This window comes from Tasmannia lanceolata, unplaced genomic scaffold (genome assembly GCF_043159265.1).
Source record: "Tasmannia lanceolata isolate RefF3 unplaced genomic scaffold, GAP_Taslan_0.1 ptg000020l, whole genome shotgun sequence".
Taxonomy (NCBI): Eukaryota; Viridiplantae; Streptophyta; class Magnoliopsida; order Canellales; family Winteraceae; genus Tasmannia; species Tasmannia lanceolata.
The window spans coordinates 68997-92949 of NW_027518697.1; the positions used below are offsets into that span (position 1 = coordinate 68997).

At 37.9% G+C, this 23953-nt stretch overlaps 1 protein-coding gene and 1 pseudogene across 8 annotated transcripts; one reads left to right on the forward strand and one right to left on the reverse strand.

Moving 5' to 3' along the window:
• Positions 1 to 38: 38 nt before the first annotated feature.
• LOC143854202 (protein STRUBBELIG-RECEPTOR FAMILY 3-like) lies at positions 39 to 22729 on the forward strand. Of its 8 annotated transcripts, none has more exons than XM_077364041.1 (17): positions 47 to 194; positions 741 to 905; positions 1643 to 1772; positions 1866 to 1937; positions 2412 to 2477; positions 2630 to 2701; positions 2791 to 2862; positions 2933 to 3004; positions 3089 to 3154; positions 3315 to 3380; positions 6939 to 7303; positions 7404 to 7678; positions 19874 to 20145; positions 21339 to 21477; positions 21593 to 21729; positions 21821 to 21977; positions 22348 to 22729. In XM_077364041.1, the coding sequence occupies exons 1-17, from the start codon at positions 86 to 88 to the stop codon at positions 22444 to 22446; spliced, it is 2334 nt and encodes a 777-aa protein (XP_077220156.1). In that variant the 5' UTR covers positions 47 to 85; the 3' UTR covers positions 22447 to 22729. The 8 variants fall into 8 exon arrangements, with proteins under 8 accessions (XP_077220158.1, XP_077220162.1, XP_077220157.1 ...); XM_077364046.1 differs by having other exon boundaries at positions 7188 to 7303; XM_077364045.1 differs by having other exon boundaries at positions 93 to 194; positions 755 to 905.
• Positions 16015 to 17383, reverse strand: LOC143854108 (uncharacterized; annotated as a pseudogene).
• Positions 22730 to 23953: the final 1224 nt, after the last annotated feature.

The following is a 23953-nucleotide window of genomic DNA, read 5'->3' on the forward strand; positions in this document are numbered from 1 at the left end:
ACCAACAGGCCAAAATGTACCGCAGTCAAAACCAAACACTTCTTCTGTCCTAATCCAGTAGGCACATGCACTTTCCCATCCTTCCATGCTTTTTGATATATATACTGAGAGATGCGTTGAGTTGGAGAGTTCCAAGCATTCTACATATTATTTCTCTCCGTGCTACACGGCCTTTTTCCTTCTAGATTTCGGAGGTTAGGGTTTCTCTTTACGCCTCTCTCTCTTTTCTTTTCTTTTTCTAATTATCGACGTTACAATATATTCGTCTTAATTTTTCTGTCAGAGATGTCTAAATTCAAGGAACCTAAGCACCTATTTTTAGCTAAATCTCTGCTAACTTTCTAGTTTTCTACTTCTCTTAAAAAGTCGGTGAAATCTCAACGACGTTTTAGAACTGAATTTGGTAAGGAATTGACAGATTTGTATGGCTAATGAGCTTTTCTGCAACTTCGTTTTTGGTTTTGAGATTTAATTTCACTCGTAGGGTTGCTTTGAGCTTTATTTATTTACTCATTTACTTAAATTTCTTTTCTGTTTTATAGGATCAGAGGTTATATTGTTTTACTTGATCACGATTTTAGCAGAAAATAGGAAAATATGTGAACTATTGACACATTATTAGGATCTTTGAGTTTTTTCTTCTTCTTATATTAGATTTGAGATTTGATCTACTTATTATCTTCAGCATTTTTAAAAGTTCTTCAGTGCTTGCACAAATTGTGCTTATTTATGTTTTTCAGAGATTTTGTTTCAGACCACGACGTCAAATTTGCATTATCGGGGAGTAATTAGAAAGGTATTGGCGATGGATAATGCTAATTTGAAGCTCTTGGCACTGGCATTCACGGGCTTGATGGCTTTTTTTAGTGTACCATTTTCCCATGGATACACCTACGACCAAGACGGTAAAATTAAACCCCAACATTTATGTTATCTATTGTCAGTAAATATAGTTTCTTATTCTCATAAGCTGAATAGTTCGAGGAGGTTTTCTTTTTTGGTTCTCAACTCAACTCAACAAAGCCTTTGTCCCAAACTAGTTGGGGTCGGCTAAATGAATCCTTTAGAAAAATTTCAGGAAGAAGGTGAAAGGAATCTACCCGGCTCTAATCCTGGCTCTAGCTGGGTTCTTCTACGTGGACCATTTTCTTCCATATCAATCTATCCAAGGTCAAGTTCTCTGTTATGTTCCTAGATATCTAGTCTTTCCTCACTGTTTCTACCCAAGTTGTTTTCGGTCTGCCCCTACCTCTTTTTACTCCATCAATTTGGCACGAGTCGCCTCTTCTCACCGGAGCGTCCAAAGGCCTACGTTGGATATATCCAAACCATCTTAAACGGTGCTCTCTCATCTTCTCCTCAATTGGTGCAATAAATAACTCAAGGAAAAACAACATGGAATAATTAAAGTTTGGGTATTTGTAGTTATACACTTATACTACCTGATTTTGTCTTGATTTATAATTTTTTGGCATAGCTCTTAGTTCATTGTTCCTGTTCAGACTTTAGACTTTTACTTCTTCATAATGTATCTGATTTTTTGTTTGTCATAAACTAATGACACTCTTTTTAATTGTAAACCTTTTAAATTATTTTTGTTGTTTTGTGGATCCACTAAATATGTATATGCCTTTCTTTTCAGTTTTTGCTATAAATAACTTATATGTTGCATTGGGTTCCCCTCCCCTTCCCGGATGGATTCCAAATGGAGGCGACCCATGTTTAGAGGGCTGGCAGGGCGTCCAATGTGTTAATTCAAATATTACTGGAATGTATGTTGATCTTTTTATCAGACTTTCCACTGTTTTATGTTTTCTTGCATCATTTTAGTTTCACATCTTCTTAATAGATTTTTTGTTTGTCAGTGTTATTAATGCCGCGAATTTGGGAGGAGAATTGGGTGATAAATTAGAGATTTTTTCATCCATAATAACAATGTAAGTGACATTTTCTGTCGTACAATTTTCCATTATAACCACTTTTCTTCCAATATTAGAAACATATACTATCCTCTAAAAAATTAATGGAAATTAATGACTTGTTTTCTGGATAAAGTTTTATTAGATCAAGAACTAAGTAGATGACATGTGCAGGTTATATATAATTTTGGGAACCTCACAAATTTACTAAAGTCATGAAAAGGAATGATATTCAAACGAATATCACTTGCGTGAGCCGTCAGTAAAATTCATCCAGTTTATGATTTCAGGCTGGATGAGTTGAGCTCGTCTTGGTTGTTTCAACCTTGATTTCATCAAATTTATAAGGATACTGGCAAGGAATATTCCCATACTCTGTAACATTTTGTCTGCTTCTTTTTTATCATTATAAGTTTACGACAATGCTCATCTAGTTCAGACACAACTTCATATATTCTTTCTTTGATGTGTTGTCCTATTATTTCGAGGCAGAGATCTGAGCAACAATCGTATTGGAGGGAGTATTCCTGATAATCTGCCCCCTACTATGAGGCGCTTGTATGCTTCAAAACTCTAGCAACTGCCCCTTAATATTTCGAATTAGTTTTCTTGAAGCATCTCTATGTTGTTTGTTGGTGAGATGCACAATCATATATTCTTCTTGTAGTATGCTTCCTCATTAGAAATATTTATTTTTTTGTTAATGGCAGTTTTCTTTCAGCTAACCAGTTCACAGGAAGCATCCCGAGTTCTCTGTCAACACTTACTCTTTTGTCAGACATGTAAGTGGACATGTCATTTTTTGCTCATATCTTCATTTATGTACATGCCTTTTATGAGTTTCTATGTTTTTTATTATTTATTTCTCCAGGTCGCTCAACAATAATCTTTTAACTGGAGAACTACCTGATGCCTTTCAGGCTCTCACGGGTCTAATTAATTTGTAAGAATTTCTTTGACTCTGGGAACCTTTCATTTTACAGCTCTTGATGCTAACATATCTCATGGTGTAGGGATTTGTCTTTCAACAATTTGAGCGGGCAATTGCCACCCTCTTTTGAGAGCTTGTCATCTCTAACTACCTTGTGCGTATCTTATATTTGTTTTTTATATTTGCACCTGCGTATCCTTTGCTTTTTATGAAATTTAGTGAACCTTTTGGTTAGCAGGCATGTGCAAGACAATCAGATATCTGGGACCCTCAATGTTTTACAAGATCTTCCCCTACAAAACTTGTATGTTCTTCAGAGCACCCCATGATTTTTATCTTTAGTCAGACATATACCTAAGAATTTTTAACTTGTCTGATGTATCATGTGTAGTTACAAATGTAGTAGGTACCACTGAATGCTAACTTGTATGGTTCATGACTTGAAATATTCTCTTGTCCAACAGGAATATAGAGAATAACTTGTTTTCGGGACCTGTGCCTGTAAAGATGCTGAGCATCCCAAATTTCAAGTGAGTGCTTCACGATATTCCTGCTTCATTTTTCTTATCGTTGTCCAATATGTTTTCTAATGGAAACCCATTGCAAGAATGATTTAATACGAGTGTTGGGGCCAGATGTGGCAAAATTGCAAAATCCCATGCTTTTGCACTTTTGTAAAGTGAAATGATGGCACCAAAAGTTATATTATTAGATTAACATAAGTCCATCAAATCATTTGATATAAAAAAATATATGCAGGAACAGCATACAAATAATAATAAGTTATAGTAAAAATATTTTCATTTACCAAAATTCCTATCTAGTCTTGTACTATGTACCCTAAGGCTATGTTTGGTTACGAGGGGGTGGCTTGGAGAGTAGTAGAACAAGAAGTCAAAGGGAGGAGACAAGCATTTGATTTGTCTAGAAGAATAGTGGAATAGTGTTAAGTAGTGTTTGGTTGCGCGACGGTTCTCTCGGAGAGTAGTGGGAAAAGTAGGGGTATCATTACCAAAAAGGAGTGAAGAGAGGGGTCGGGAAGAGAGAGAAAGATAGAAAAGACAAGACCTTCTCCACTATACTTCTACAAAAGTTAACATTTTGGTAGAATGTGGCTGGAAGATGAGTAGAGAGCACATTAGTGCCACATGGGTGTCACATGTGCAAAAAAACAATGATGATGTCTGGAACATGTTGGGGAGTCAAATGGAACTTCAATGCAATATTGGCAACCAGACAAGGAATCGGCATTCAGAGCGTTTGTGCAACCAAACATACCCTCCCCTTGTTTCAAAGAGAGGAGGACGGGTTATTCATAGCAAACGATCTAAAAAATTTAGGAGTTAATAAGTGCAATGGAAGTGTTGTCTCGGTTGTTTGAGGAGAGGGGGGATAAGGGGTGTGTGTTAAAAGTAAGGGCAAACAAAGAAAGTACATAATAATTCAGTGCAATGGAAATGTTGTTTTGGTTGTTTAAGGAGAGGGGGGAGAAGGGGCGTGTGTTAAAAATAAGCGTAAAAAAAGATTACATAATCATTCTGTTTTAATCTTTTTCCTTATTTATATTTTTACTGGTTTCATAATTTCAAATAGACGCACTGGTGTTCTAATATTCAGCTAATAATTTTGGATGAAATTCCTGTGAACAAAGTTTGCATTAGCATGAAAGTCTAAAACCAACAAGGCTTTCATAGTGGAATTTCTCTAAAACAGTTGTGGCATTCTTGTAAGTTGCTTGCTATGTCTTATGCTAGAGGACCGTTCTGTTTTAGATCCCCGCACCATCTGATTTGAACTAGCAATGGGGAACTTCTGATTGGTGCTTTTAATAGAATAATAGTTGCCTTCTTTTAGATCTCTGCACCATCTGATTTGAACTAGCAAAGGATGACCTAGTCTGTTTGATTCTCTCCCTCCTTAGCCCTCTCTATTTATCTTGTTCCTTGCGTCTTTGTTTGTTGCTCTCTGCTATGTATCTTGACCACCTCGGTCTTTTTTATCAATAAAATTGGCTACCATTTTCGAAAAAGAAAAAGTTGCATTCTCTTAAAAGGCCATAGTTCTTTGCGGAGGACAATTTCACGACCTCTACACGTTCTGATTGGTGCTACCGATCAGAACCCAAGTTTTACCCTTTCTATATCAGGTCAGATCCATTAGCCCCACTTCTCAACTGAGTTGAGTATGTCTCTCTGTTGGGGATTGACCTTCTTTTTGAGACAACTAGAGCATTGTTGTTAACCATCATTTTCAGCACAAGATGTAAAGAATTCCCTTGGTGGCATATGGAATTAAAAGAATCATAGTTTGGTTTTTACTGGAAATACGGATAATTTTATCAAAACCCGCTGGATGTAGATTCATTAGCCTGTGGTTGAACTTAAGAAAATATAACATTTGTTATTTTTCTTGCTTCAGTACATTAAGATTTTTAAATTTGTATTATTTATAGGGAAATGATTTCAGCACAACTATGTTTTGATACAAGACGCTCACGTTTCTTGTCTCTTAGTATTTAATAGTCATGTAAGTACTTTTTGGGAACCGTAAAACCCTTTACAGCTCTTTTTTTTTTGAAATGGTCCCTTTCACAGCCCTTTAAATACTAAAAGACAAGAAACATGAGCGTCTTGTAACAAAAACGTTTGTGTTGAAATCATTTCCCTATTTATATTATTTAAAATCAGGGAAATGTTATTCCCACCCACTTTTTGGTTCTTGCCACTTTTTATTTATAAATTTTTCATTTAGTTTGTAAAATTCAACCAATGAAAATATTCTACATAAGAGATAGATGGGAAGACCAAAACAAGTTCGTGACAATATCGGCTTCATTAATATTATGCCTTTCTGATTTTTTTCTCTTTTATGAACAAAAAAAGGGGTCAAAAGGGAAAAAGGTCTAAACTGTTAGGATTATGAGAACCAGTTTCTTGCCAAGTCATGTTATGGGGAAATACAATGGAAAAAGCACTTGGATTGCTGAATGCTCCATTATGAACAAAAAAGGGGTCAAAAGGTCTGAACTGTTAGGATTATGACAACGAGTTTCTTGCAAAGTTATGTTATGGGAAAATACAATGGAAAAAGCACTCAAATTGCCGTTTTATACATATACGAATGGGAGATTTCTTATTTTTCATTGCTTTAGTTACATCTTCTAGCCAATTAACATAATAAAAAATAAAATTTGAAAGGAAATATATATATATATATATATATAAGGAAAAGGATTGTGAGCTTGAGCGTTGGAACCTTATGGTGAGCTTGAGCTCTCAAACCAATGAGGCCCACATTGTTAGGATGATCCAAAGCATTCACTAGAAAGGGCCTTACATAGATAGGGTGTGTACAAAAAATCAGCTCCATAGGATCATCCTAACCCATCCATTTGTGGAGGTCAAAATGGACAGACCACAAATCTGCCCATTTTTGCCCTCCACTTTTGGAGGGGTTAGGATGATTCAATGGAGCTGATTTTTGGTACACACCCTATCTATGATAGGGCCTTGCAAATGAATTGTTTGGATCCTCACAGAAATTGTGGGACCCATGTGAATGGTGCACTCAAGCGCACCATTTGGTTCCAACGCTCAAGCGCACGAACATATTCCTCTATATATATATATATATATATATATATATATATATATATAGAGGAAAGTGTTGGTGAGCTTAAGCGCCCAATCACATGGGTCCCACATTTTCTGTGGTGATCCAAACCATTCATTTGCAAGGCCCTATCATAGATAGGGTGTGTACCAAAAATCAACTCCATATGATCATCCTAACCCATCCATTTGTGGAGGTCAAAATGGACAGACATTATTTGTCCACAAATCTGCCCATTTTTGTCCTCCACAAATGGAGGGGTTAGGATGATCAAGACATAAGTGCCCCTCAGACATCAGTATCGGGGTCACTCACCACAGAAAATGTGGGACCCATGTGATTGGGGCGCTTAAGCTCACCAACACTTTCCTCATATATATATATATATATATATATATATATATATATATATATATATATAAAATGATTGAGAGGAAATATTTGTGGAAGTGGCTGTTTATTATTCTACCATGCAGAAAGGATGGAAACCCATTCAATATGACTATTGCTCCGTCACCAACACCACCGTTGTCGTCACATCCGCCTCTTGCTCATAGACCAACTTCTGAGGGACCCCCTGGTCCATCTATTCAAGATGGTCACAGTCCAAAGGGAAATAAAAAATCCCTGTCAACTACAAGAATTGTTGGGATAGTGCTTGTGGCTGTGATATTAATCATTATATGTGTGATTTCTGGACTGATGTTTTGTGCACGTCGTGAAAGAGAATCAAAGGCTGATAGAACTACCAAGAGACAGGAAATTGCTGCATATAGAGGCCCTAAAGAGAAGCCTAAATTCAATGATTCCTTGACTGAACCATCCAATCAATTGGAGAAAGGTAACATGTCTTGGTCCATGCATAGTTGGCACATTTTGTTTGTCATTGCTCGCCGACTTTTCTATTTTAAATAATGGCTTACTGGAATTGTTGCGAACAGTTCCAATTCGAAAGGAGGTAGTTCAGAGGCCAAAGGAGGAACATGAGGTAGATATGACTGGAATGGGTGTGATTTTAATGCCTCCACCTGTTGAAAATGTCATTGTGAACCCCATAGTACATACCGAATCTCCAAAAATTCTAGATCCTCCAACTTCAGTGAAAGTCTTCACTGTTGCTTCCCTTCAACAATACACAAACAGTTTTGGGCAAGAAAATCTTATTGGAGGAGGTATGTTGGGCACCGTTTATCGGGCAGAGCTCCCTGATGGAAAGGTGAGGCTCTCTTTACCTCTAATCTATTTATATTGTTGGAATTCTATATCAATTTGTTGGGTAGATTGATTTGAAAAATGAGATTTTTCTCCCATGGGATATTTAGTTTATTCTGTATTCATTACACAATCTCTGACCAATATTCATGGATAATCTTTATAGATGTAGCTTCTGATAAGTTGGTCCTGACATCTATGTCATAGTGAATATGTTGTCGGAACTGAATCTTAAATTCTTGACAACACACTTGAATGGACTATGCTGTCGCAGTGAATATTTTGTCGTAACTGAATCTGAAGTCCTTGAAAACACACTCATTCAAGTTTGAAATTGAAGTATTCTTTCTCAGTAATATATATGGAGTATAGACTTCTACCCATTATCTCATAAATATTTATGGAATATAACTTCATCGGTACATAATATCATGTGCCTTATTGAAGGTATTTAGTGCCTTAAACATATGTAAAATACTAAAGAATATGAATGTTTGAGAAGAGGGAGTCAAGTATGCGGGTTGAATCCAGGATGATGTGGGCACTCGATAAGGCACTGAATAAAATGTACAAATTTAGAGTAAAACAGGAAGAACATGACATAAACAGATATTAAATCCTATGTATTATGTTTTACAGTTTATTTGTGCCCTAGGCTTTATATATGTTTTTGATAATGTTATGCTATTTATAATGTTTGCAGTTTTTTCAGCGAACCTATTTCTGGGATTTGTCAACTGTTTGGTTACTTGCCAGTTTTCTTTACTTTGATAGATTGTTAGTTTTCTCTAGAATGCCAAAGATCAATGTTTCAAAACACCGTCAATTTTTTATTAGCTCGGGTGAGTTAATAGAGTTTTGATTGACTTGGTAAGGCTAAACTCAGACTGCCACAAGAACTCAGCCAAGGTAAAAAAAGGTAGTTGACTCAAGCAAGTCGACAATTCAGTCGACTAGTGTTTAATAGCGCCAAAGATCGAGGAAAAATAGAGCATAACAAAAGGAGCAAAGAATGGGCAAATAGATCCATGGATCCATGTATCTATATCAAAGAATGTCAAGATCAACGTACACCAAATAAAATGCAGAAATAACTTGAAAATATATATAAAAAAAGAACTTGAAAATACACTCAACAAAGCAGAAAAGTGATAATTAGATCCATAGATATATGGAGCATAAAAAACATGAAGAGTATGGTTTCTACGAAGCTTTGATACCAAATGCGTGGTTAGGGTAGCGGAAGCAAAGCAAAGGAAGGAAAAAGGGGTTGAAAAGGACTTGGAAAAGGGACTAAAGGATATGAAACGAATTGGAATCTTTCTTGAAAGAGTTATGATAGGGAATCCTAAGGGGATTAACAAATGGGCACTTTGTTATGGAAAGAGTACTTCTTTGAAGTTCTTGAAATGAAGTTCGAGGAGGGATGGCATGGGTGGTGATTGGATGAAATGATGAATAAAGGATTGGGTAATTAAGGAAGGGGAGTAGGTTAAATGAATTCAAGATTTGTTTGGGAGGTTCTACAAGATCAAGAACCGGTTCATAGGTAGTTAGATTCTTGGATGGTTAAATTGGGTTGGTAGGTTGAAGAATTGGTTTGCAAAACAAGAAATATATATAATGTGTAAATCGGTTAGCAAGAATTGTGGATGTTAGGTTCTTGAATCAAGGGAAAATATGGACTTGAAGGTGGTGCTTGGGTACTGGTGTACAGCAAAAGAAAGAGGGCGAATGGTGGGTTTTAGAATGGTCTTGGAGGAGCTAGGATTGGTTATTTATAGGGACTGTTTGGGTGAAAGTTGGGGCTCTCAGTTAAAGAAGATGGAGATTAGCTGGGCACCTAAAACTTAGGAGAAAAGAGGGGGCTGAATCAGCTGATAAAAGGAGAAAAAAAAAGGCTCTTGAGTGTGTCGTTGGGACTGCTCTTTGCAGGTATGGCTGAGGAAAGGCCACAATTGGTGAAGTTTTTATGGGGCTGTTGCAAGGGGAGTTTGGGAGGACTGGTTTCGGGTGAAGCTTAGGGTGATAGGCTGAGGTTAAAAGTTGTTGGGTGTTCAGGCTGGGAGAAGTTTACTGGTTTTGTGAAGAATCGGTTGACAGTAAGGTTGTTTGGAAGAGTTTTAATTGACTGCAACATAGGGAGAATAGATGGGCTGAAAACATAATGATGGAAGGTAGCTTACCGCTAACAAATGGTGTTTATGGTCCGTTTTCTCAGGCTTTACAAGGCACAAAGGTCGGGGGTTTGCGGGGCTGAAATCTGGGCATTGGTGGTCGTTTGTCACGGAATGGAAATCGCAAGGATGAAGCAGAGAAGGTTGCTTATATGGCAAGATTTTAAATTTCGGTTTCGGTCTGCACGGAAATGGAATCATTTCAGTTTTGGTGGAAATTTCGATGGAAATCTTGTAAAATTACGGAAAAGTATGGAAAACATATGCAAATGATGAAAAATTTCAATCTTTTAAATAACATATGTAAATGATGAAATTTTAAGATGAAACTTTGGGAAATGCTAGAATAACCACAAATATATACTTAAAAACGATCACATAAGCAAGAGCCATCCATAATGGCTTAATCACATCGAACATGTAGTGACATGCGTTGTCACACATGCCTGTAACAGTAAAGTCAATAAAGAAGTACAATGAATGAAGTATGAGAGAGTACAATGGCCTGTGTCGCCTGTCTCCATTCTAAGGACCGCAACTCTATGTCAATATCACCGAGTTACGAGGTATTATTGTTCCCATGCTGATCTGACATCCTATGCATAAGTTTCATTAATGAAATGAAATGAAATGCAAATAATTCCATCTTTACATTTTTGTCATTCCGATCATTTCGGTCGAATTTCGAGAATTTCAGTCGAATTTTGGAAATTTCGGAGAAATTATGACGTAAAAGGAAATTATGTAGATTTCGTTTCGGTGGGGATGGAAATGGAAATATTTCAGTCATTTTGGGGAAATTTAAAACTATAATATATGATGGGCTGCTGTTGGAAACCAACAAAGTGCTGGGGTTTGATGGGGAAAGACGAAGAAAACCCCAAACAAGGTTGTATTTTGCTTCTTTGCTCCAAGGAAGAAGATGATCATAACAAGGAATGCAATTCCTTAAAAAGTAAAATTTTATTTCATTAAAATCTCAGCCCTTGATATTCGATTACATGTGATGAAATTATAGAAGTTTTCATGGAAATCTCCTACCTAAACAAGGTCTCCTAAAACAATAAGGAAAGAAGGAAAAAAAAAAACAATTAAACTACCCTAAAATAACTCAAATTTTTCCAACTCAAAAGTTTCCGAAATTATCTATAAACATCCTAAAATATCTCTCTTAACAAATTAGTCAAACTCAATGTAATTTAAAATCCTAATTAGGCCAAAACAAAGAGTAATTTTAACCAATGGGAAAATTATAAATAAAATAAAATAAATAAAGCAAATAAATTTGGATCTTTGTGAAACAAGGACCATTGATTGTAACGCAGTTCGATTGTTAGGCAATCTGTGGATGATCATCCTCCGAGTAATATAAATTGGCATTCTCTCGAGCTCAATCGTCGATCCATATAATCCAATGCTTGATCCGAGGGCCCGTAATGCTTCGATCATTGATTTGATGTGCTCGGACTACGAACGGGTTAGATGCACCTGCATCAGTGGGACTCTCCTCCAACATCGTATTGGTTGGTCAAATGGCTTTCTGTCTCTCAGTTTGCAGTAAGAACTCATCCAGGTACAAAAGTCAGTATAAAGGTTAGAAACAAAATAATGTTCTATATCTGGTGCACATGCTGCAACCAAACACTAAGACGATATGTGAAGCCAACCTCGATGGCCTCATATGTTCCTCAGAAGAGAACTGTAATTTTTGGTTATTTGCAAATTTAGAGACCAACCTAGTCAGGTCCAACAACAATGTAGACAGCACAAGAATTTGTGTGAACAATTGAATTGTTTTTATTTAATAAGAGAACCAAATTAAAAGGGAAAAGAAAAAATCTACTGGATACATTAGACCAAGGTTTTAAATTTCGGTTTTGGTTTCGGTCACCATGGAAACAGAAACGTTTTGGTTTCGGTTGGGAATTTTGTTAGAAGTCCTGTAAAATCAAGGAAACACGTGCAAATGATAAACTTTAACGATGAAGCTGTAGGAAATGCTAGAATAAGCACAAATACACACTTAAAAACCATCACATAAACAAGGTAACCATCTATAATGGTTTAAAAACATCGAACACATAGTGACATGTACTATCACTAGCTGTTTAAAATACCAGTTGTGGTGGCAAAAAGAATTGAGAAGCTGCAAAGAGATTTTCTTTGGGAAGGGCTTGAAGAGGGAAAAAAGCTGAAACATTTGCTTAAATGGAAGAAGGTATGTCTGCAAAAAAAGAAAGGTGGGCTTGGGATTGGCAAGCTGAAGCTGAGAAATAAATCTCTTTCGGGTAAATGGCTGTGGCGTTTGGGAAATGAAAAAGATGCATTATGGCGCAATATCATTGGGGGGGAGTATGGGAGTAATTGGGGTGATTGGATATGTCGGAATCCTCTGCGAGGTAGGGGCTCTGGAGCCTGGAGGTCCATTAGTACTGCTCGGGAGGCTTTCGTCCCTCGTATCCGATTCAAAGTCGGGAGGGGGGTGAATGTACGTTTTTGGTTGGATGTTTCGCTCGGTACACAATCACTATTGGAGAGGTTCCTGGCTTTGTATCGGCTAGCGGTTAATCAACATGCTTATGTGGCGGAACATTTATGTCGCTGCGAGGAATCCGGGAAATTTGTGTGGGATATAAAGTTGTGGAGGAACCTTAAAGACGAACAAATCTATTCATACACAGATCTTCTTCGCATCCTGGAGGAGTGTTACTTACAACCGTATGAGGAGGATAGAGTTTTGTGGCAACCGGACTCGGAGGGTGGATTCTCTGTTCGATCATTCTTTCAACAACTTTGTATGGAAGAAGGGGCAGATTCCAGCCATCAAAAGATATGGCGTTGTGGACCCCGACCCGAGATAGGCGGCGAGGGAACGGGTCCCTAACACCATCTGGATCATCCACGTGTGAAGGAGAGCTCTAACAAGGAACTCTCGAAACGGATGCCACCCTCATAGCATAGCACGAGTGGCGATATAAAAGAAATACCTTTCGATTCGGGAACAAATCCAGATTCGAAACGTACCTAAACAAACTCAGAGTCGCCATCCACGGTATACGGCCTTGGATCCTTTAAACAAAAATATGCTCTGTATACCATGGATAACCAGAAATATATATGGGTCCGTGCCTAATTACGAATGGAGAAGGTCTGAGAGCACCCCCAATTCGTCCAAGTGCAAGCACTTGGTCTCTTATGCCATTTATTATTAACCTCAAAGAGTTTCGGGCGAAAATCATATGAAATAGGAACAATTCTCAAGAATCGTCTACCTAAGCATGCATTTCCTGAGGATAAAGAAATAAGCATACAAATTGAAATGAAAAATGTGTCACCTAAGCAAAGCTAGGTTATGAGTGACATGTCTAATGGGTGTCTAAATTCTGATGTGCAAACACATGCAACCTATAGCTAAAGGTATAGGATCAGTACTAAAAAGTAAGAAAACATATCAAATCATACAATAATTACACAACAAATCCTAAGACTCTAAATTATTAGCCTGAGTCCTCGGATGGTCTGGTATTCATCCAAAGAAGCCTACGTATCCCCGCCTCCACGAGAATCAAGGCAACGTAGTTCTTCGCGCCTATTCTAAGCTAGGATGCCTAAGACACCTAGACCTCTATCCTAGACTCGATCTAAAAGACCGGACTAGTTATTAAAGTTTCTTGTACGATTATTTAACTTCCAGTGAATTGTGGATTTTAGGACACCCTATATGCCCTAACTAAATGCAGATTAGCCCTAGGCTAATGCAGGTGGTTCCTACAACCTATGTGTAACTAGGCTGTATTTCCTAAGGAAAACAATAGGTTCGCTAACGTATCCAAGACCTAGTCATCAGTCGGCGATGTGAATCGCCAACTGACCGGACGGAGGCGTAACAAACCCCTAACTCTAACACAAACACAAACAAACCACACAACACAAGACAAACTCCTAACTCTAAAACCCTCTATCTAGGACAAAGTCCTAACTCTAGAGGAAGATCTTTTCGAAAAATAATATTTTGGAAGATTTATATATATATTTTTAAAAGGGTTAAAAGATTTATTTACAAAGTTTGGCTGGACTTGAGATAAGAATCTCAAGCTGCACTACGTACCTCGTGGAAGAGGATCAAGCCAACGTAGTTCGAAACGAACTCTCCTAATTAAAACCTAACAATCCAAAAGATTTAAGGTTTTTAATGTTTTTGACATTTTTAAATTTTTGATGTTTTTGGATTTTAAAATATTCCAATGCTTTCACCCTTCAAGGGAACACGCAAGCATAATCACAAACTAGGGCAAAGCCCTAAATCAAAAGGGGAAACCCCGAACAAACAACAAGCGTCTCAAAGAGACGAACCACAACACGCGAAGAAGTTAGTGTCCCAAGAACAATGAAAAAGATCTAAGATCCCTAGCAGGTAAAAGCATCTTAAAGGATAAACTCCTATCTAACAAACGAACCAAAAAGGCTACGAGGCAAACTCCTAACATATAGGATAACCAACTCTAAATGGGAAGCCAATGAGTCCAAGACTCTCTATTGCTTTATAAAGGAGGTCAAATGAGTCAAAGGGTCGCTCTAGAAAGGAGGGCTCTAACATGAGGCTAGGTAAGCCTTCTAAAGGGAAAACTCTCTAAATGAGACAAGATTTGTCTCCAAAAAAAGGAAAACATTCTAATGAGACAAAGTGTGTCCCCTAAAATGAGACTCATGGAATTTGGAAGTGATCCTAGAAATTTAGATGTCTAGGTTGACATAGAGCACGAGTTCCACTCATTTAGCATATAAAAATAAATAAATTTGAAAGCACTCTGCACAACATGCAATTTTCGCAAATAAGGCTCTAAAATATAAAGTAAATCATGAAAATTGATCAATATGTGATTTGTGACTTGCTAGCATGCTCATCATATCCCAATACAAGCATTAGAATCAATATAGGCTCAAAACAATCTAAAAAGAAAAAAGAAAGGGTGAAATTTCCACCAAACATGTAATTTTCACCAAAAATGGTCAAAAATGCCAAACAAATCATGGGAATGATTCAATATATGATTTAAAACTTGCTATCAAGCTCAAAACATCCCAAACACTCATTAAAATTGAATAGAGCTCATATTGCCCATGATTTTCAAGAAATGGCACAGTTATGTCATATAATGTGAAAAATGCAACTTTGCACTGACTTTTAGACCCCTCAAACATCAAAACCATCAAAAACTCTACTAATCAAAATTGTAGATCTCAGCATGAATGACATCCTCTCAGTTGACCATTTCGTTTGGATCTGGCCAGAAGTGGCCGGAAAATGGCCTCTTCCGATCCATCGCCATTAAAAGACATATTAGTGTTTTAACTGAAAGTTCGGGCTCAGTTTTGACACTTAAAACATCGCTTCTGGAAAAATTCACTCAAGGACAAAGTATTAGAAAATCTTGTGAAGAACACTTTTTCTTTGTATGGCTTCGGACGAAACAGATCTGGAATAGCCTAAAAATGGCCAACAAGCTGCTGTTGCAGAAATGACAGTTTTTTCAGAAAAACTGAAGCTTGCAAGTCATTTTTGACATATTAAAAAGCCTTTGTGGAAATATTTGCTCAATAAGACAGTTTTGGGAAACATTATAACGAACACTTTTTCAGTTGACAGTTTCGAACAATTCCGAGCAGTAGCAGCCCAAAAGTTACTCGACACGATAATTTCTAAAAAACAAAAACATCATTATGGACTGAAAACTTTAAACGGGCATAACTCTCTCGTCTTTTGGCCAAATTTGGGCCGCCATATGTCGAACTGACCGGCTCGACGAGATCTACAAGATTGAAAAGTTTGTTTTTGGTGATTTCAAGTTTTAGAAATCCGAAAATAGAAAAACAATAGGCTGGACAGCAAGCATGTTCAGTTTTTTTTTTTTTTTTTTTTTTTTTTTTTTTTTTTTTTTTTTTTTTTTTTTTTTACACTTCAACAAGAATCCTGTAACTTAAAGTTAAACCAACGTACAATCAAACACATGTATGTACATCTGAGACTACACACATGCAGGAACTAAAACCATAACCAGAATATTGTGAAATAGATAACATGCTCTGGGCTACAAATTATTAGTGAGCCAATCAAGGACATGCAATACAATGGATGTATGTACATTCGCAGTATCAAATTAAACATGACAGAAACTACTATGCATATAGATAGCTGTATATGTACTTCATTTCTCCCTCCAATCGTGCACGTTCTTAGCTACATGAGTAACTGAACTCCAGGTGTTATTTCAAGAATGCCAAAAATGGCAAACATAGCTTGATAGTACAATTCGTGTGCAGATTTGTGTGTGCTTCCAGCATTTTTGTGTGATCTCAAAGTTGATCCATTAGTCACTATCTAATTGAATCAATGCTCACAGCCATGGTCTAAAGATTGTAGATTGTATTTTATTTTCATGGTCTGAAATAATGCAGTAACAAATTACCTGCAACATCTGCCCTGGATAGAGAAGGGTGTGCAATCAACTTTCCCAGTGTTGCCTAACACCATATCAGCAACCATTTCAGCAGTCCCCAGAGCCATGCAGAGTCCCCCTCCTTCGTGTCCAGTGGCAAGGAATAGTTTTGGTAAACCAGGGACAGGTCCAATGAGTGGCTTTCCATCAGGCATATAAGGACGCAGTCCTATTCTAACTTTTTTGCCCCTACTGAAATGCAGAAGAGACTGTTCTTTTATAGAAGGGAAGAACTCCCCTGCACGTTCCCATATACGATTTACGATGGCATCTTTTGTTTCTGTATTGAACCCGGTGAACTGACGGCTGCTCCCTAGGACAAGATTACCCATCACATCGGTCATGGCTGTCATTGAAATGGATGATGCACTGTTTTCATGTTCAATCGCTCCTGAAGCAGAAGAGGAAAGGACCGGAGCAGAAATTTCATGGTTAACATACCAAAGCTCCATCAGACCATGGTTCAGCCGAAATTGGCTAAAATTTTCTAGCACAAGAAGGTGGCCCTTTCGAGGCTGCACAGGGACATCCAATTCAATATCTGATTCCATAACAAGGTTTCGCATCAAAGAACCACTCCAGGCACCTTAACAAAGAAATTGCTGGGTTATGATAGAATTCTGCATATCTGCCTTCCGAAGCAAAAGATCTATTAGCCTTCTCAAGGAATGCAACAGTATGTTGGGCATCCAATTGGCAGTCGTCGGGTACAAAGGCAGCACCCCCTTCCTTCCCAACCTCAAGTGCAGGTTCCTTTAAATGCAAAGTCGTGGCAGACAAGTATTCTGCCCTCAACCCAGCGTCAGATAGCATCTTGACCCTCTTTTCCAACATATCTAGATCTTCCAAAGTTCTACCAATTAACAAGCTTCTCAACAAACTAAAAGCACAGCAAAATCTTTCTCCACATAGTAATCATCCCTCGTCGCTCCAACTTCAAGCTAGAATCACGCTTCAGGATCTTTCTTCACAAAGCTCATGCACACCAATTGATTTTTTCCAGCGTTTTGACGCTAGATCTGAAGCAGACGACATCTCCTCGCAAACTCAAGGATCTAATTTGAAGGACAAGAACCGAAGCTGGAAAATCTAGCTTCCTTGCACTTAAATGAAATTCAAGAGTGATATGAAATTTTCCCCAAAATTGGGCTTTCCTCCAGAATATGACTGGAATCCGGCAAAGGATGATCGGAGAAGATGAAAAATTTTGAGATTCCCACGCCAAAAAATCAGATCGAGGCTAAAAAATGATAGAGATGCACTATGGACCTGCAGATCTAGGATTATATGTAAAGAAACAAAAGGGAGGATAGAGATAGTGAAGCTTAAAGAAGAAGAAAAGTTCGGCCGGAGCTCGGTCGGAATTTGGATAGGAGAAAATGAAGGTTAAGATTTCAGATCTAACAAAAAAATCTTAGATCTGGAAAATGAACGAAAGAGTGAAGAAAGAAAAATGGGATGAGCTCACCGGAATCCATGGAACTTGCCGGAGTTTTCACCAGTGCTAGGCCGGAGAAGATGATCCAACAGAAAACCCTTCCTCTTTCTTTCTCTCTCTTTCTTTCTTTCTCTTTCTTTCTCTCTCTCTCTTTCTCTCTTCTCAAATCTCAGATCTCAGATCTGAGATCTCACAGGGATGTGATCGGAGAAGAAGATCAGAAGAAGAATTTGGGGAAAAATTTCTCTCTCTCTCTCAGACGAATTTTCTCTTTTTTTTTTTCCAAATGAGCTTAAATCCATTATTTATAGAGAAAAATAAAACTGATATTGGCACAACCGAAATTGATGAGCGCGCGGATGTTGATAAACGCGCGCACAATCCTCGTCTTTTTAGGTCCTGATTCGTCAATTCCAGGATAAATTCGCCCCCTCTCAGGATACATTCACCCCTCTTTCTGGTTTACACTATGACACCGCCTCGGCTGGATCGCTAGGCAAACGCACTCGGATTTTGACGAAATTTTGCAGGGACCTAGATGAGACCCTAACCTAGCTTAAGGTGAAGTTTGGGACCCTAATTCATTCATTTGATGGGGTTTTGCATAAAATTGGAAGATGAAGGGCACGGTCAAAATGGGGTGTCTACAGGCGTCTATCAATCCTGCCGAGGTTATGGCATTTGCATGGAAGGTATAGCATAAATGTATCAACACATATGATCGTCTGAAACAATTTTGCTTTCAGCTTGCCAGTAGGTGCATTCTTTGATGTGAGGCGGAGGAGACGATTGATCCCCTATTTATGCATTGCTCTTACTCGTACCTCATATGGAGTGCAATGTTCTGTTCTTTTGGGGTCCAGTGGGTAATGCAAAAGGAAATTACTGATATCATTCTCAACTGGTACACCGCCTTTCGTGGGTGCATGGGTCAATATTTATGGAAGGCACTACCATCCGCTATTATATTGCACTTATGGAAGGAACGGAATAACCGTGTTTTCTCTGACAAAGGCGGGCATTGGAGGCCTATTGGTCTGGACATAAGGCTATCCCTCATTACTTGGGCAAAGGCAAAAGAAAGATTAACTTACAACACTAGAATTACATTAAGAAATTGGAATGTGGTGATACGCGAAAGAACTGCTCGGGAATCAATTATACCACATTGGATAGCCCCTGGGGAGGGATGGTTAAAGCTCAGCTTCGATGGTAGTTCATTGGGAAACCCTGGGCCGGCTGGTTTTGGCGGGCTAATTCGCCACTCCTTGGGTAGGGCTATAATGTCGTACTTGGGACCTGCGGGTACGTGTGATGCCAACGAGGTAGAAGCAAGGGGACTCCTTTTTGGCCTTTGATGGTATGCAGACCACAACATGGGCCCTTTGATTGTGGAAGGGGACTCGCCGAATGTTATTGGCTGGCCCGGGAGTCGAGGCGGAGGGCCGTGGAGGTTAAACTTTATCATTTATGAAATTCGGGATCTCGTTCGGCGTATTCATCCAACTCTGGTTCATCGAAGGAGAACGGCCGACTCTTTGGCCGATGTTTTGGCCAAGGAGGGAGTCATCCTTGTGGAAACTATTGTCAATTGTAATGATTCTCTGGCCTCATCGTAGGCACCTTTTCATTTGATCCGTACTGGGACACCTTGTCCCCCATTCTTATTAATAAAACTTCGTTACTTTTCAGTGCACACCAAATTTCGCATGTAATTCATAGAAATGTTTATACATAGTGAATGCACTATATTTCTTATGCAATTCATATAAATATAAGGGATTTGCTTGGGACCATCGCAAAAGGCATTTTCGCAGCTGGGCTGTTGCATGTGAGAGCAGCCACCTCCGGTGAATTAAATGAATAAGACAAAATCTGAGCCTGTATGACTGCTCTCACATGCAACAGCCCAGCTGCGAAAATGTCTGTCATACTATCTGTTTTTTGCTAGGTTTTATGCCAAATGCTTCTTAACCTATATGTTTGATTGCAAGTGTTGTAAAATGTCTTGAATCCTTCTAAATTACAGATACAAACTTTTCTTTGGTATTGGTTTCTTCATTTTTTTTTCTTTTGGTTTTCTCTAGCTGCTGGCAATTAAGAAGTTGGACAATGCATCTCCCATGCTGCAGACTGATGAAGCTTTTCTTGACCTGGTGTCAAGTATTTCTAAGCTCCGGCATCCTAATATTGTTGAGCTTGTGGGTTATTGCGCGGAACACAAGCAGCGATTACTTGTCTATGAATACTGCAATAATGGGGCTCTTTATGACGCCCTTCACTCTTTTGATGAACTCAAGAAGAAACTATCGTGGAATGCTCGCATCTTGATGGCGCTTGGAGCTGCCAGAGCTCTTGAGTAAGTAGAGATTCAAATTGAACCATCTTTATCTTAAATCCAAGGTTTTAGGTTTCAATTTCAGTATGCATTTTGGTCGTGATGAAAATAGAACATGTCAGTTTCAGGTGGAAATTTTGGTAAAAATCCTATAAAATAATGGAAATATATGCAATTGATGAACATTTAAGATGAAACTTCAGGAAGTGCTAGAATAAGCATAGATACACACTAAAAAACCATCACATATGCCAAAAAATAATAATTTAAAAATACTCATAATGGTTTAACAACAGCGAACACCCATTAACATGCATTGCCACACATGTCTTATAATTTAGTACATACTACATTTCACATTTAATTCATTTAAATATTTGATTGAATCGAAATATAGTACATACTAAATCACTTGTTCTTTCAGGCACAAACTGGGTCTGAAATGCAGTTTCATAAAAATATTGGTCAAAGTTTATCAATTGATTCAAAAAAATACCATGGACTTGCTACTCAAAACAATAATTAAAGCATCCCCCATCTTATTCTCATATATGGATCATGCCAATTAAAAAAGGGAAATGTTATCAGCACTACTGTATTTTGATGAGGGCACTCCTCACTTTATTAAAAGCACGGTATGGCCCATACCATAGGATGATCCAAACCGTCCATTAGATGGGCCACAGCCTAACTAGGTTGTGCCTCAAAAATGATTTCCATAGGTTGATCCTAACCCTCCGATCTGAATGTTAGAGGGTTGATCCTAACCCTCTATAGATCGGAGGGTTAGGATCAACCTATGGAAATAATTTTTGGGGCACAACCTATTTAGGCTGTGGCCCATCTAATGGACGGTTTGGATCATCTTTTGGTGCGGGCCATACCGTACTTTTAATAAAGTGAGGAGTGACCTCATCAAAATACAGTAGTGCTGATAACATTTCCCTTAAAAAAATGGGACCAATGTTTGATAGGTTGATTAGAACTTGACTGAATTAAATTGGTTTTGTCATATTCTGGGCACTGAGCTTAAACTGATTCTATTAAAAATAGCCGAGAGCAGATAATAGTTTGGGAAAAGATTTTTTAACTGCAGATCTTCTATTTCATGTGATACTTAGAAGTTAGTAGTCTGATTGATTGCGGAACTGAATCTGAGGATTTTAAACATTTATAAAACCATTTGAGAAGTTATAATGTGTTTTCCTGATCAGATATCTACATGAAGGCTGTCAACCACCTATTGTACATCGGAATTTCAAGTCTGCCAATATTCTCCTTGATGACGAGCTTGTTGTACATGTCTCTGATTGTGGTTTGGCACCATTAATATTGTTGGGGTCTGTAAGTCAGGTAGATGAATGTTCCAATAATATATCTTGAACTTGTTTGTTACTAGTAAAAGATGTAGTCCTGATGCCGTTACTGTTGCTAGATATTAGGATACTGAATGTCTTTTTACTTTCAGTTGTCAGGACATTTACGCTCTCTCAGTTTCACTGATCCACACTCCATTCAATCAGGAACGTATACATCTCACAGCGACATTTACAGCTTTGGGGTCATAATGTTAGAACTCTTTACAGGGCGAAAATCCCATGACAGGCAAGGAATCTAGCTTATTCATTTTTGATGTGCTGATGGTTTATTGGTTCTTATTTGTCTTTTTATTTTGTTGTGAAAAATATATATAAAGTTCTTTGCCCCGGGGAGAGCAATCCCTAGTGGAATGGGCAAAGCATCAGCTTCACGACTTCTCATCGCTGCAGAGAATGGTTGATCCTTCTCTCAATGGGACATATACGCTAAAATCTTTATCACAATTCGCAGACATCATTTCTCTCTGTGTTCAGGTAAATTTCATTTTATTCCCTGGTATTTTTACAGGCATGTACCTGATTGTATGAAATGTTCTATATTTGAGCACCTCTTGAAATAGGAAAATGTATTACCACCTTGTTTTGTTATTTTCAACATATCCTTTTCATTTGTAATTTTGCCAATGATTCTTACAGCTCAGTAATTAAATTATTAGGAACAGAAGCTGGTAGCAGTTAACAAAACAAGAGGGTGGCAATACCATGTTCCATTGAAATATTTATTTAAATATTTGCATATATATTCCGATTTCAGAGTTTTTTTTTTTTGAACTAAAAATATGAAGAAATCACTGGCATGGACTAGCTCATGTTAATTGGTTATTATCAACTCTCTATCTTGCAGTCCGACCCGAGTTTCCGACCGCCAATATCTGATATTGTACAAAAACTCGCGTCTATGGTTCCAAGCAGGAGATCCAATGGAGGGACCTCTAGTAAATGAGCGAAAGAGGAGGAGATATCAGATGGGTTGGAATTCAAGTGGTGAAGAGATGTTGTCCATTGTAATAAGCTGTGAAGCCGCCACCTTTGTTCAACCTAGCTGTTGTGTAGGGGGTTTCAGAGGCTCTTACATGGCATTCTGGTTCCTTCATTTCTTTCACTTGATATGATTAACAATGATCACTGTCGTCATTAATTTGTGTGGGATAGATTTACATATATAGTGTAAAATTGTAATCTAACCATTTCATCATCATTATTTTCAGGTTTGTATTGCTTGTTAACTTTGCCCCCTATTTCGTAATTGTGATTGGTTACTTAGGTGCATTATTTATTTATTTATTTTTTGTTTCTTTCTACGTAAAATGGGTTTAAAATCGATCTTATCACAAATTGCAGAGATCATTTCTCTGTGTATCATACCACGTGTGTTATAGAACATTAACTACAGGTACAAGATTGATCTATAGTTTTGTTGCCGTGCAAGAAGCTGGTCCTATAGGTGGCTCTTTGTGCCATCAGCAACCTTTCACCTTGTTAGGAAGTTAAAGTCTGGCGTTTGCTACTTTGGCATGCTAACTTGCAGTTGCGATCGATTTGACCTATTGGGGTATTGCTAGGAAAACAGCTAGACTGACACGGAATGACATATGTGCTTGGATCTTTATATTCTGACCTTTGTGGATTTAATCGCCGATCATATGCTCATGTTACGTTTTCTTATCCGCCGATGATGTCAGGTGTTTTATTGAAGATTTACAAACTTTTTTCTAAATATATTTAGGGAAATGATATTTGCGCCAAGGTGTTTCGATAAACAAGCGCTCCACTTGTTTGTCGTGTAGTATTTAAAGGGATTTAAGAGGATATTACGGTTCTCAAAAAGCTCTTTAAACCCTTTAAATACTACACGACAAACACGTGGAGCGCATGTTTATCGAAACACTTGGTGCAGATATCATTTCCCTATATTTATTTAGTTAAATATACATTTAAAAAAAAAAAACGTTTGTAAAATATTTGTTTACTCGATGAACTAATTAGTTAATTTAGTGCGTGCTCGACTGAATGGAGGCTCTGATATTCCTTCTATCATATTATTTTGATAATGAGACAAACTCGCCTCATCTTTTATTATTTAATCATCTGTCGAAAGCCATTATAGTTCCCAAAACGCTCTCAGCAACCAATTGAAAGGAAAAGACAAGGTGAGAACTATAGCCCTGCCAAATCTATAAACAATGTTGTTTGGTCGGGGTTTCCTTTCCGCTCATTCCTCCTGTTTGTTGTATTTGAGAAGCCAGAAACTTTTTCCTTTTTGTCATTGAGGGCGTATGGCCAACCATTACCAAGTAGCCAAGCCTACAAGAATGGCCTGAAACTCTATTTAGGTTCGTTTGAGGTGGAAGATGACAACCCCTAACATCTTCTCAATTACCACCATATTAATTCAGAGAATATTGTTATGACACTAATGTGAGCATGACCATGTTCTGATGAGTGGGCGG

Bases quoted from the DNA above. Each gene is read 5' to 3' on its own strand.
- LOC143854202 (XM_077364041.1), top strand. From the start codon at position 86: ATGCTTTTTGATATATATACTGAGAGATGCGTTGAGTTGGAGAGTTCC. The intron at 2,478-2,629 runs GTATGCTTCAAA...TGTTAATGGCAG, and splicing joins CCCCCTACTATGAGGCGCTT to TTTTCTTTCAGCTAACCAGT. The intron at 7,679-19,873 runs GTGAGGCTCTCT...GGTTTTCTCTAG, and splicing joins CAGAGCTCCCTGATGGAAAG to CTGCTGGCAATTAAGAAGTT.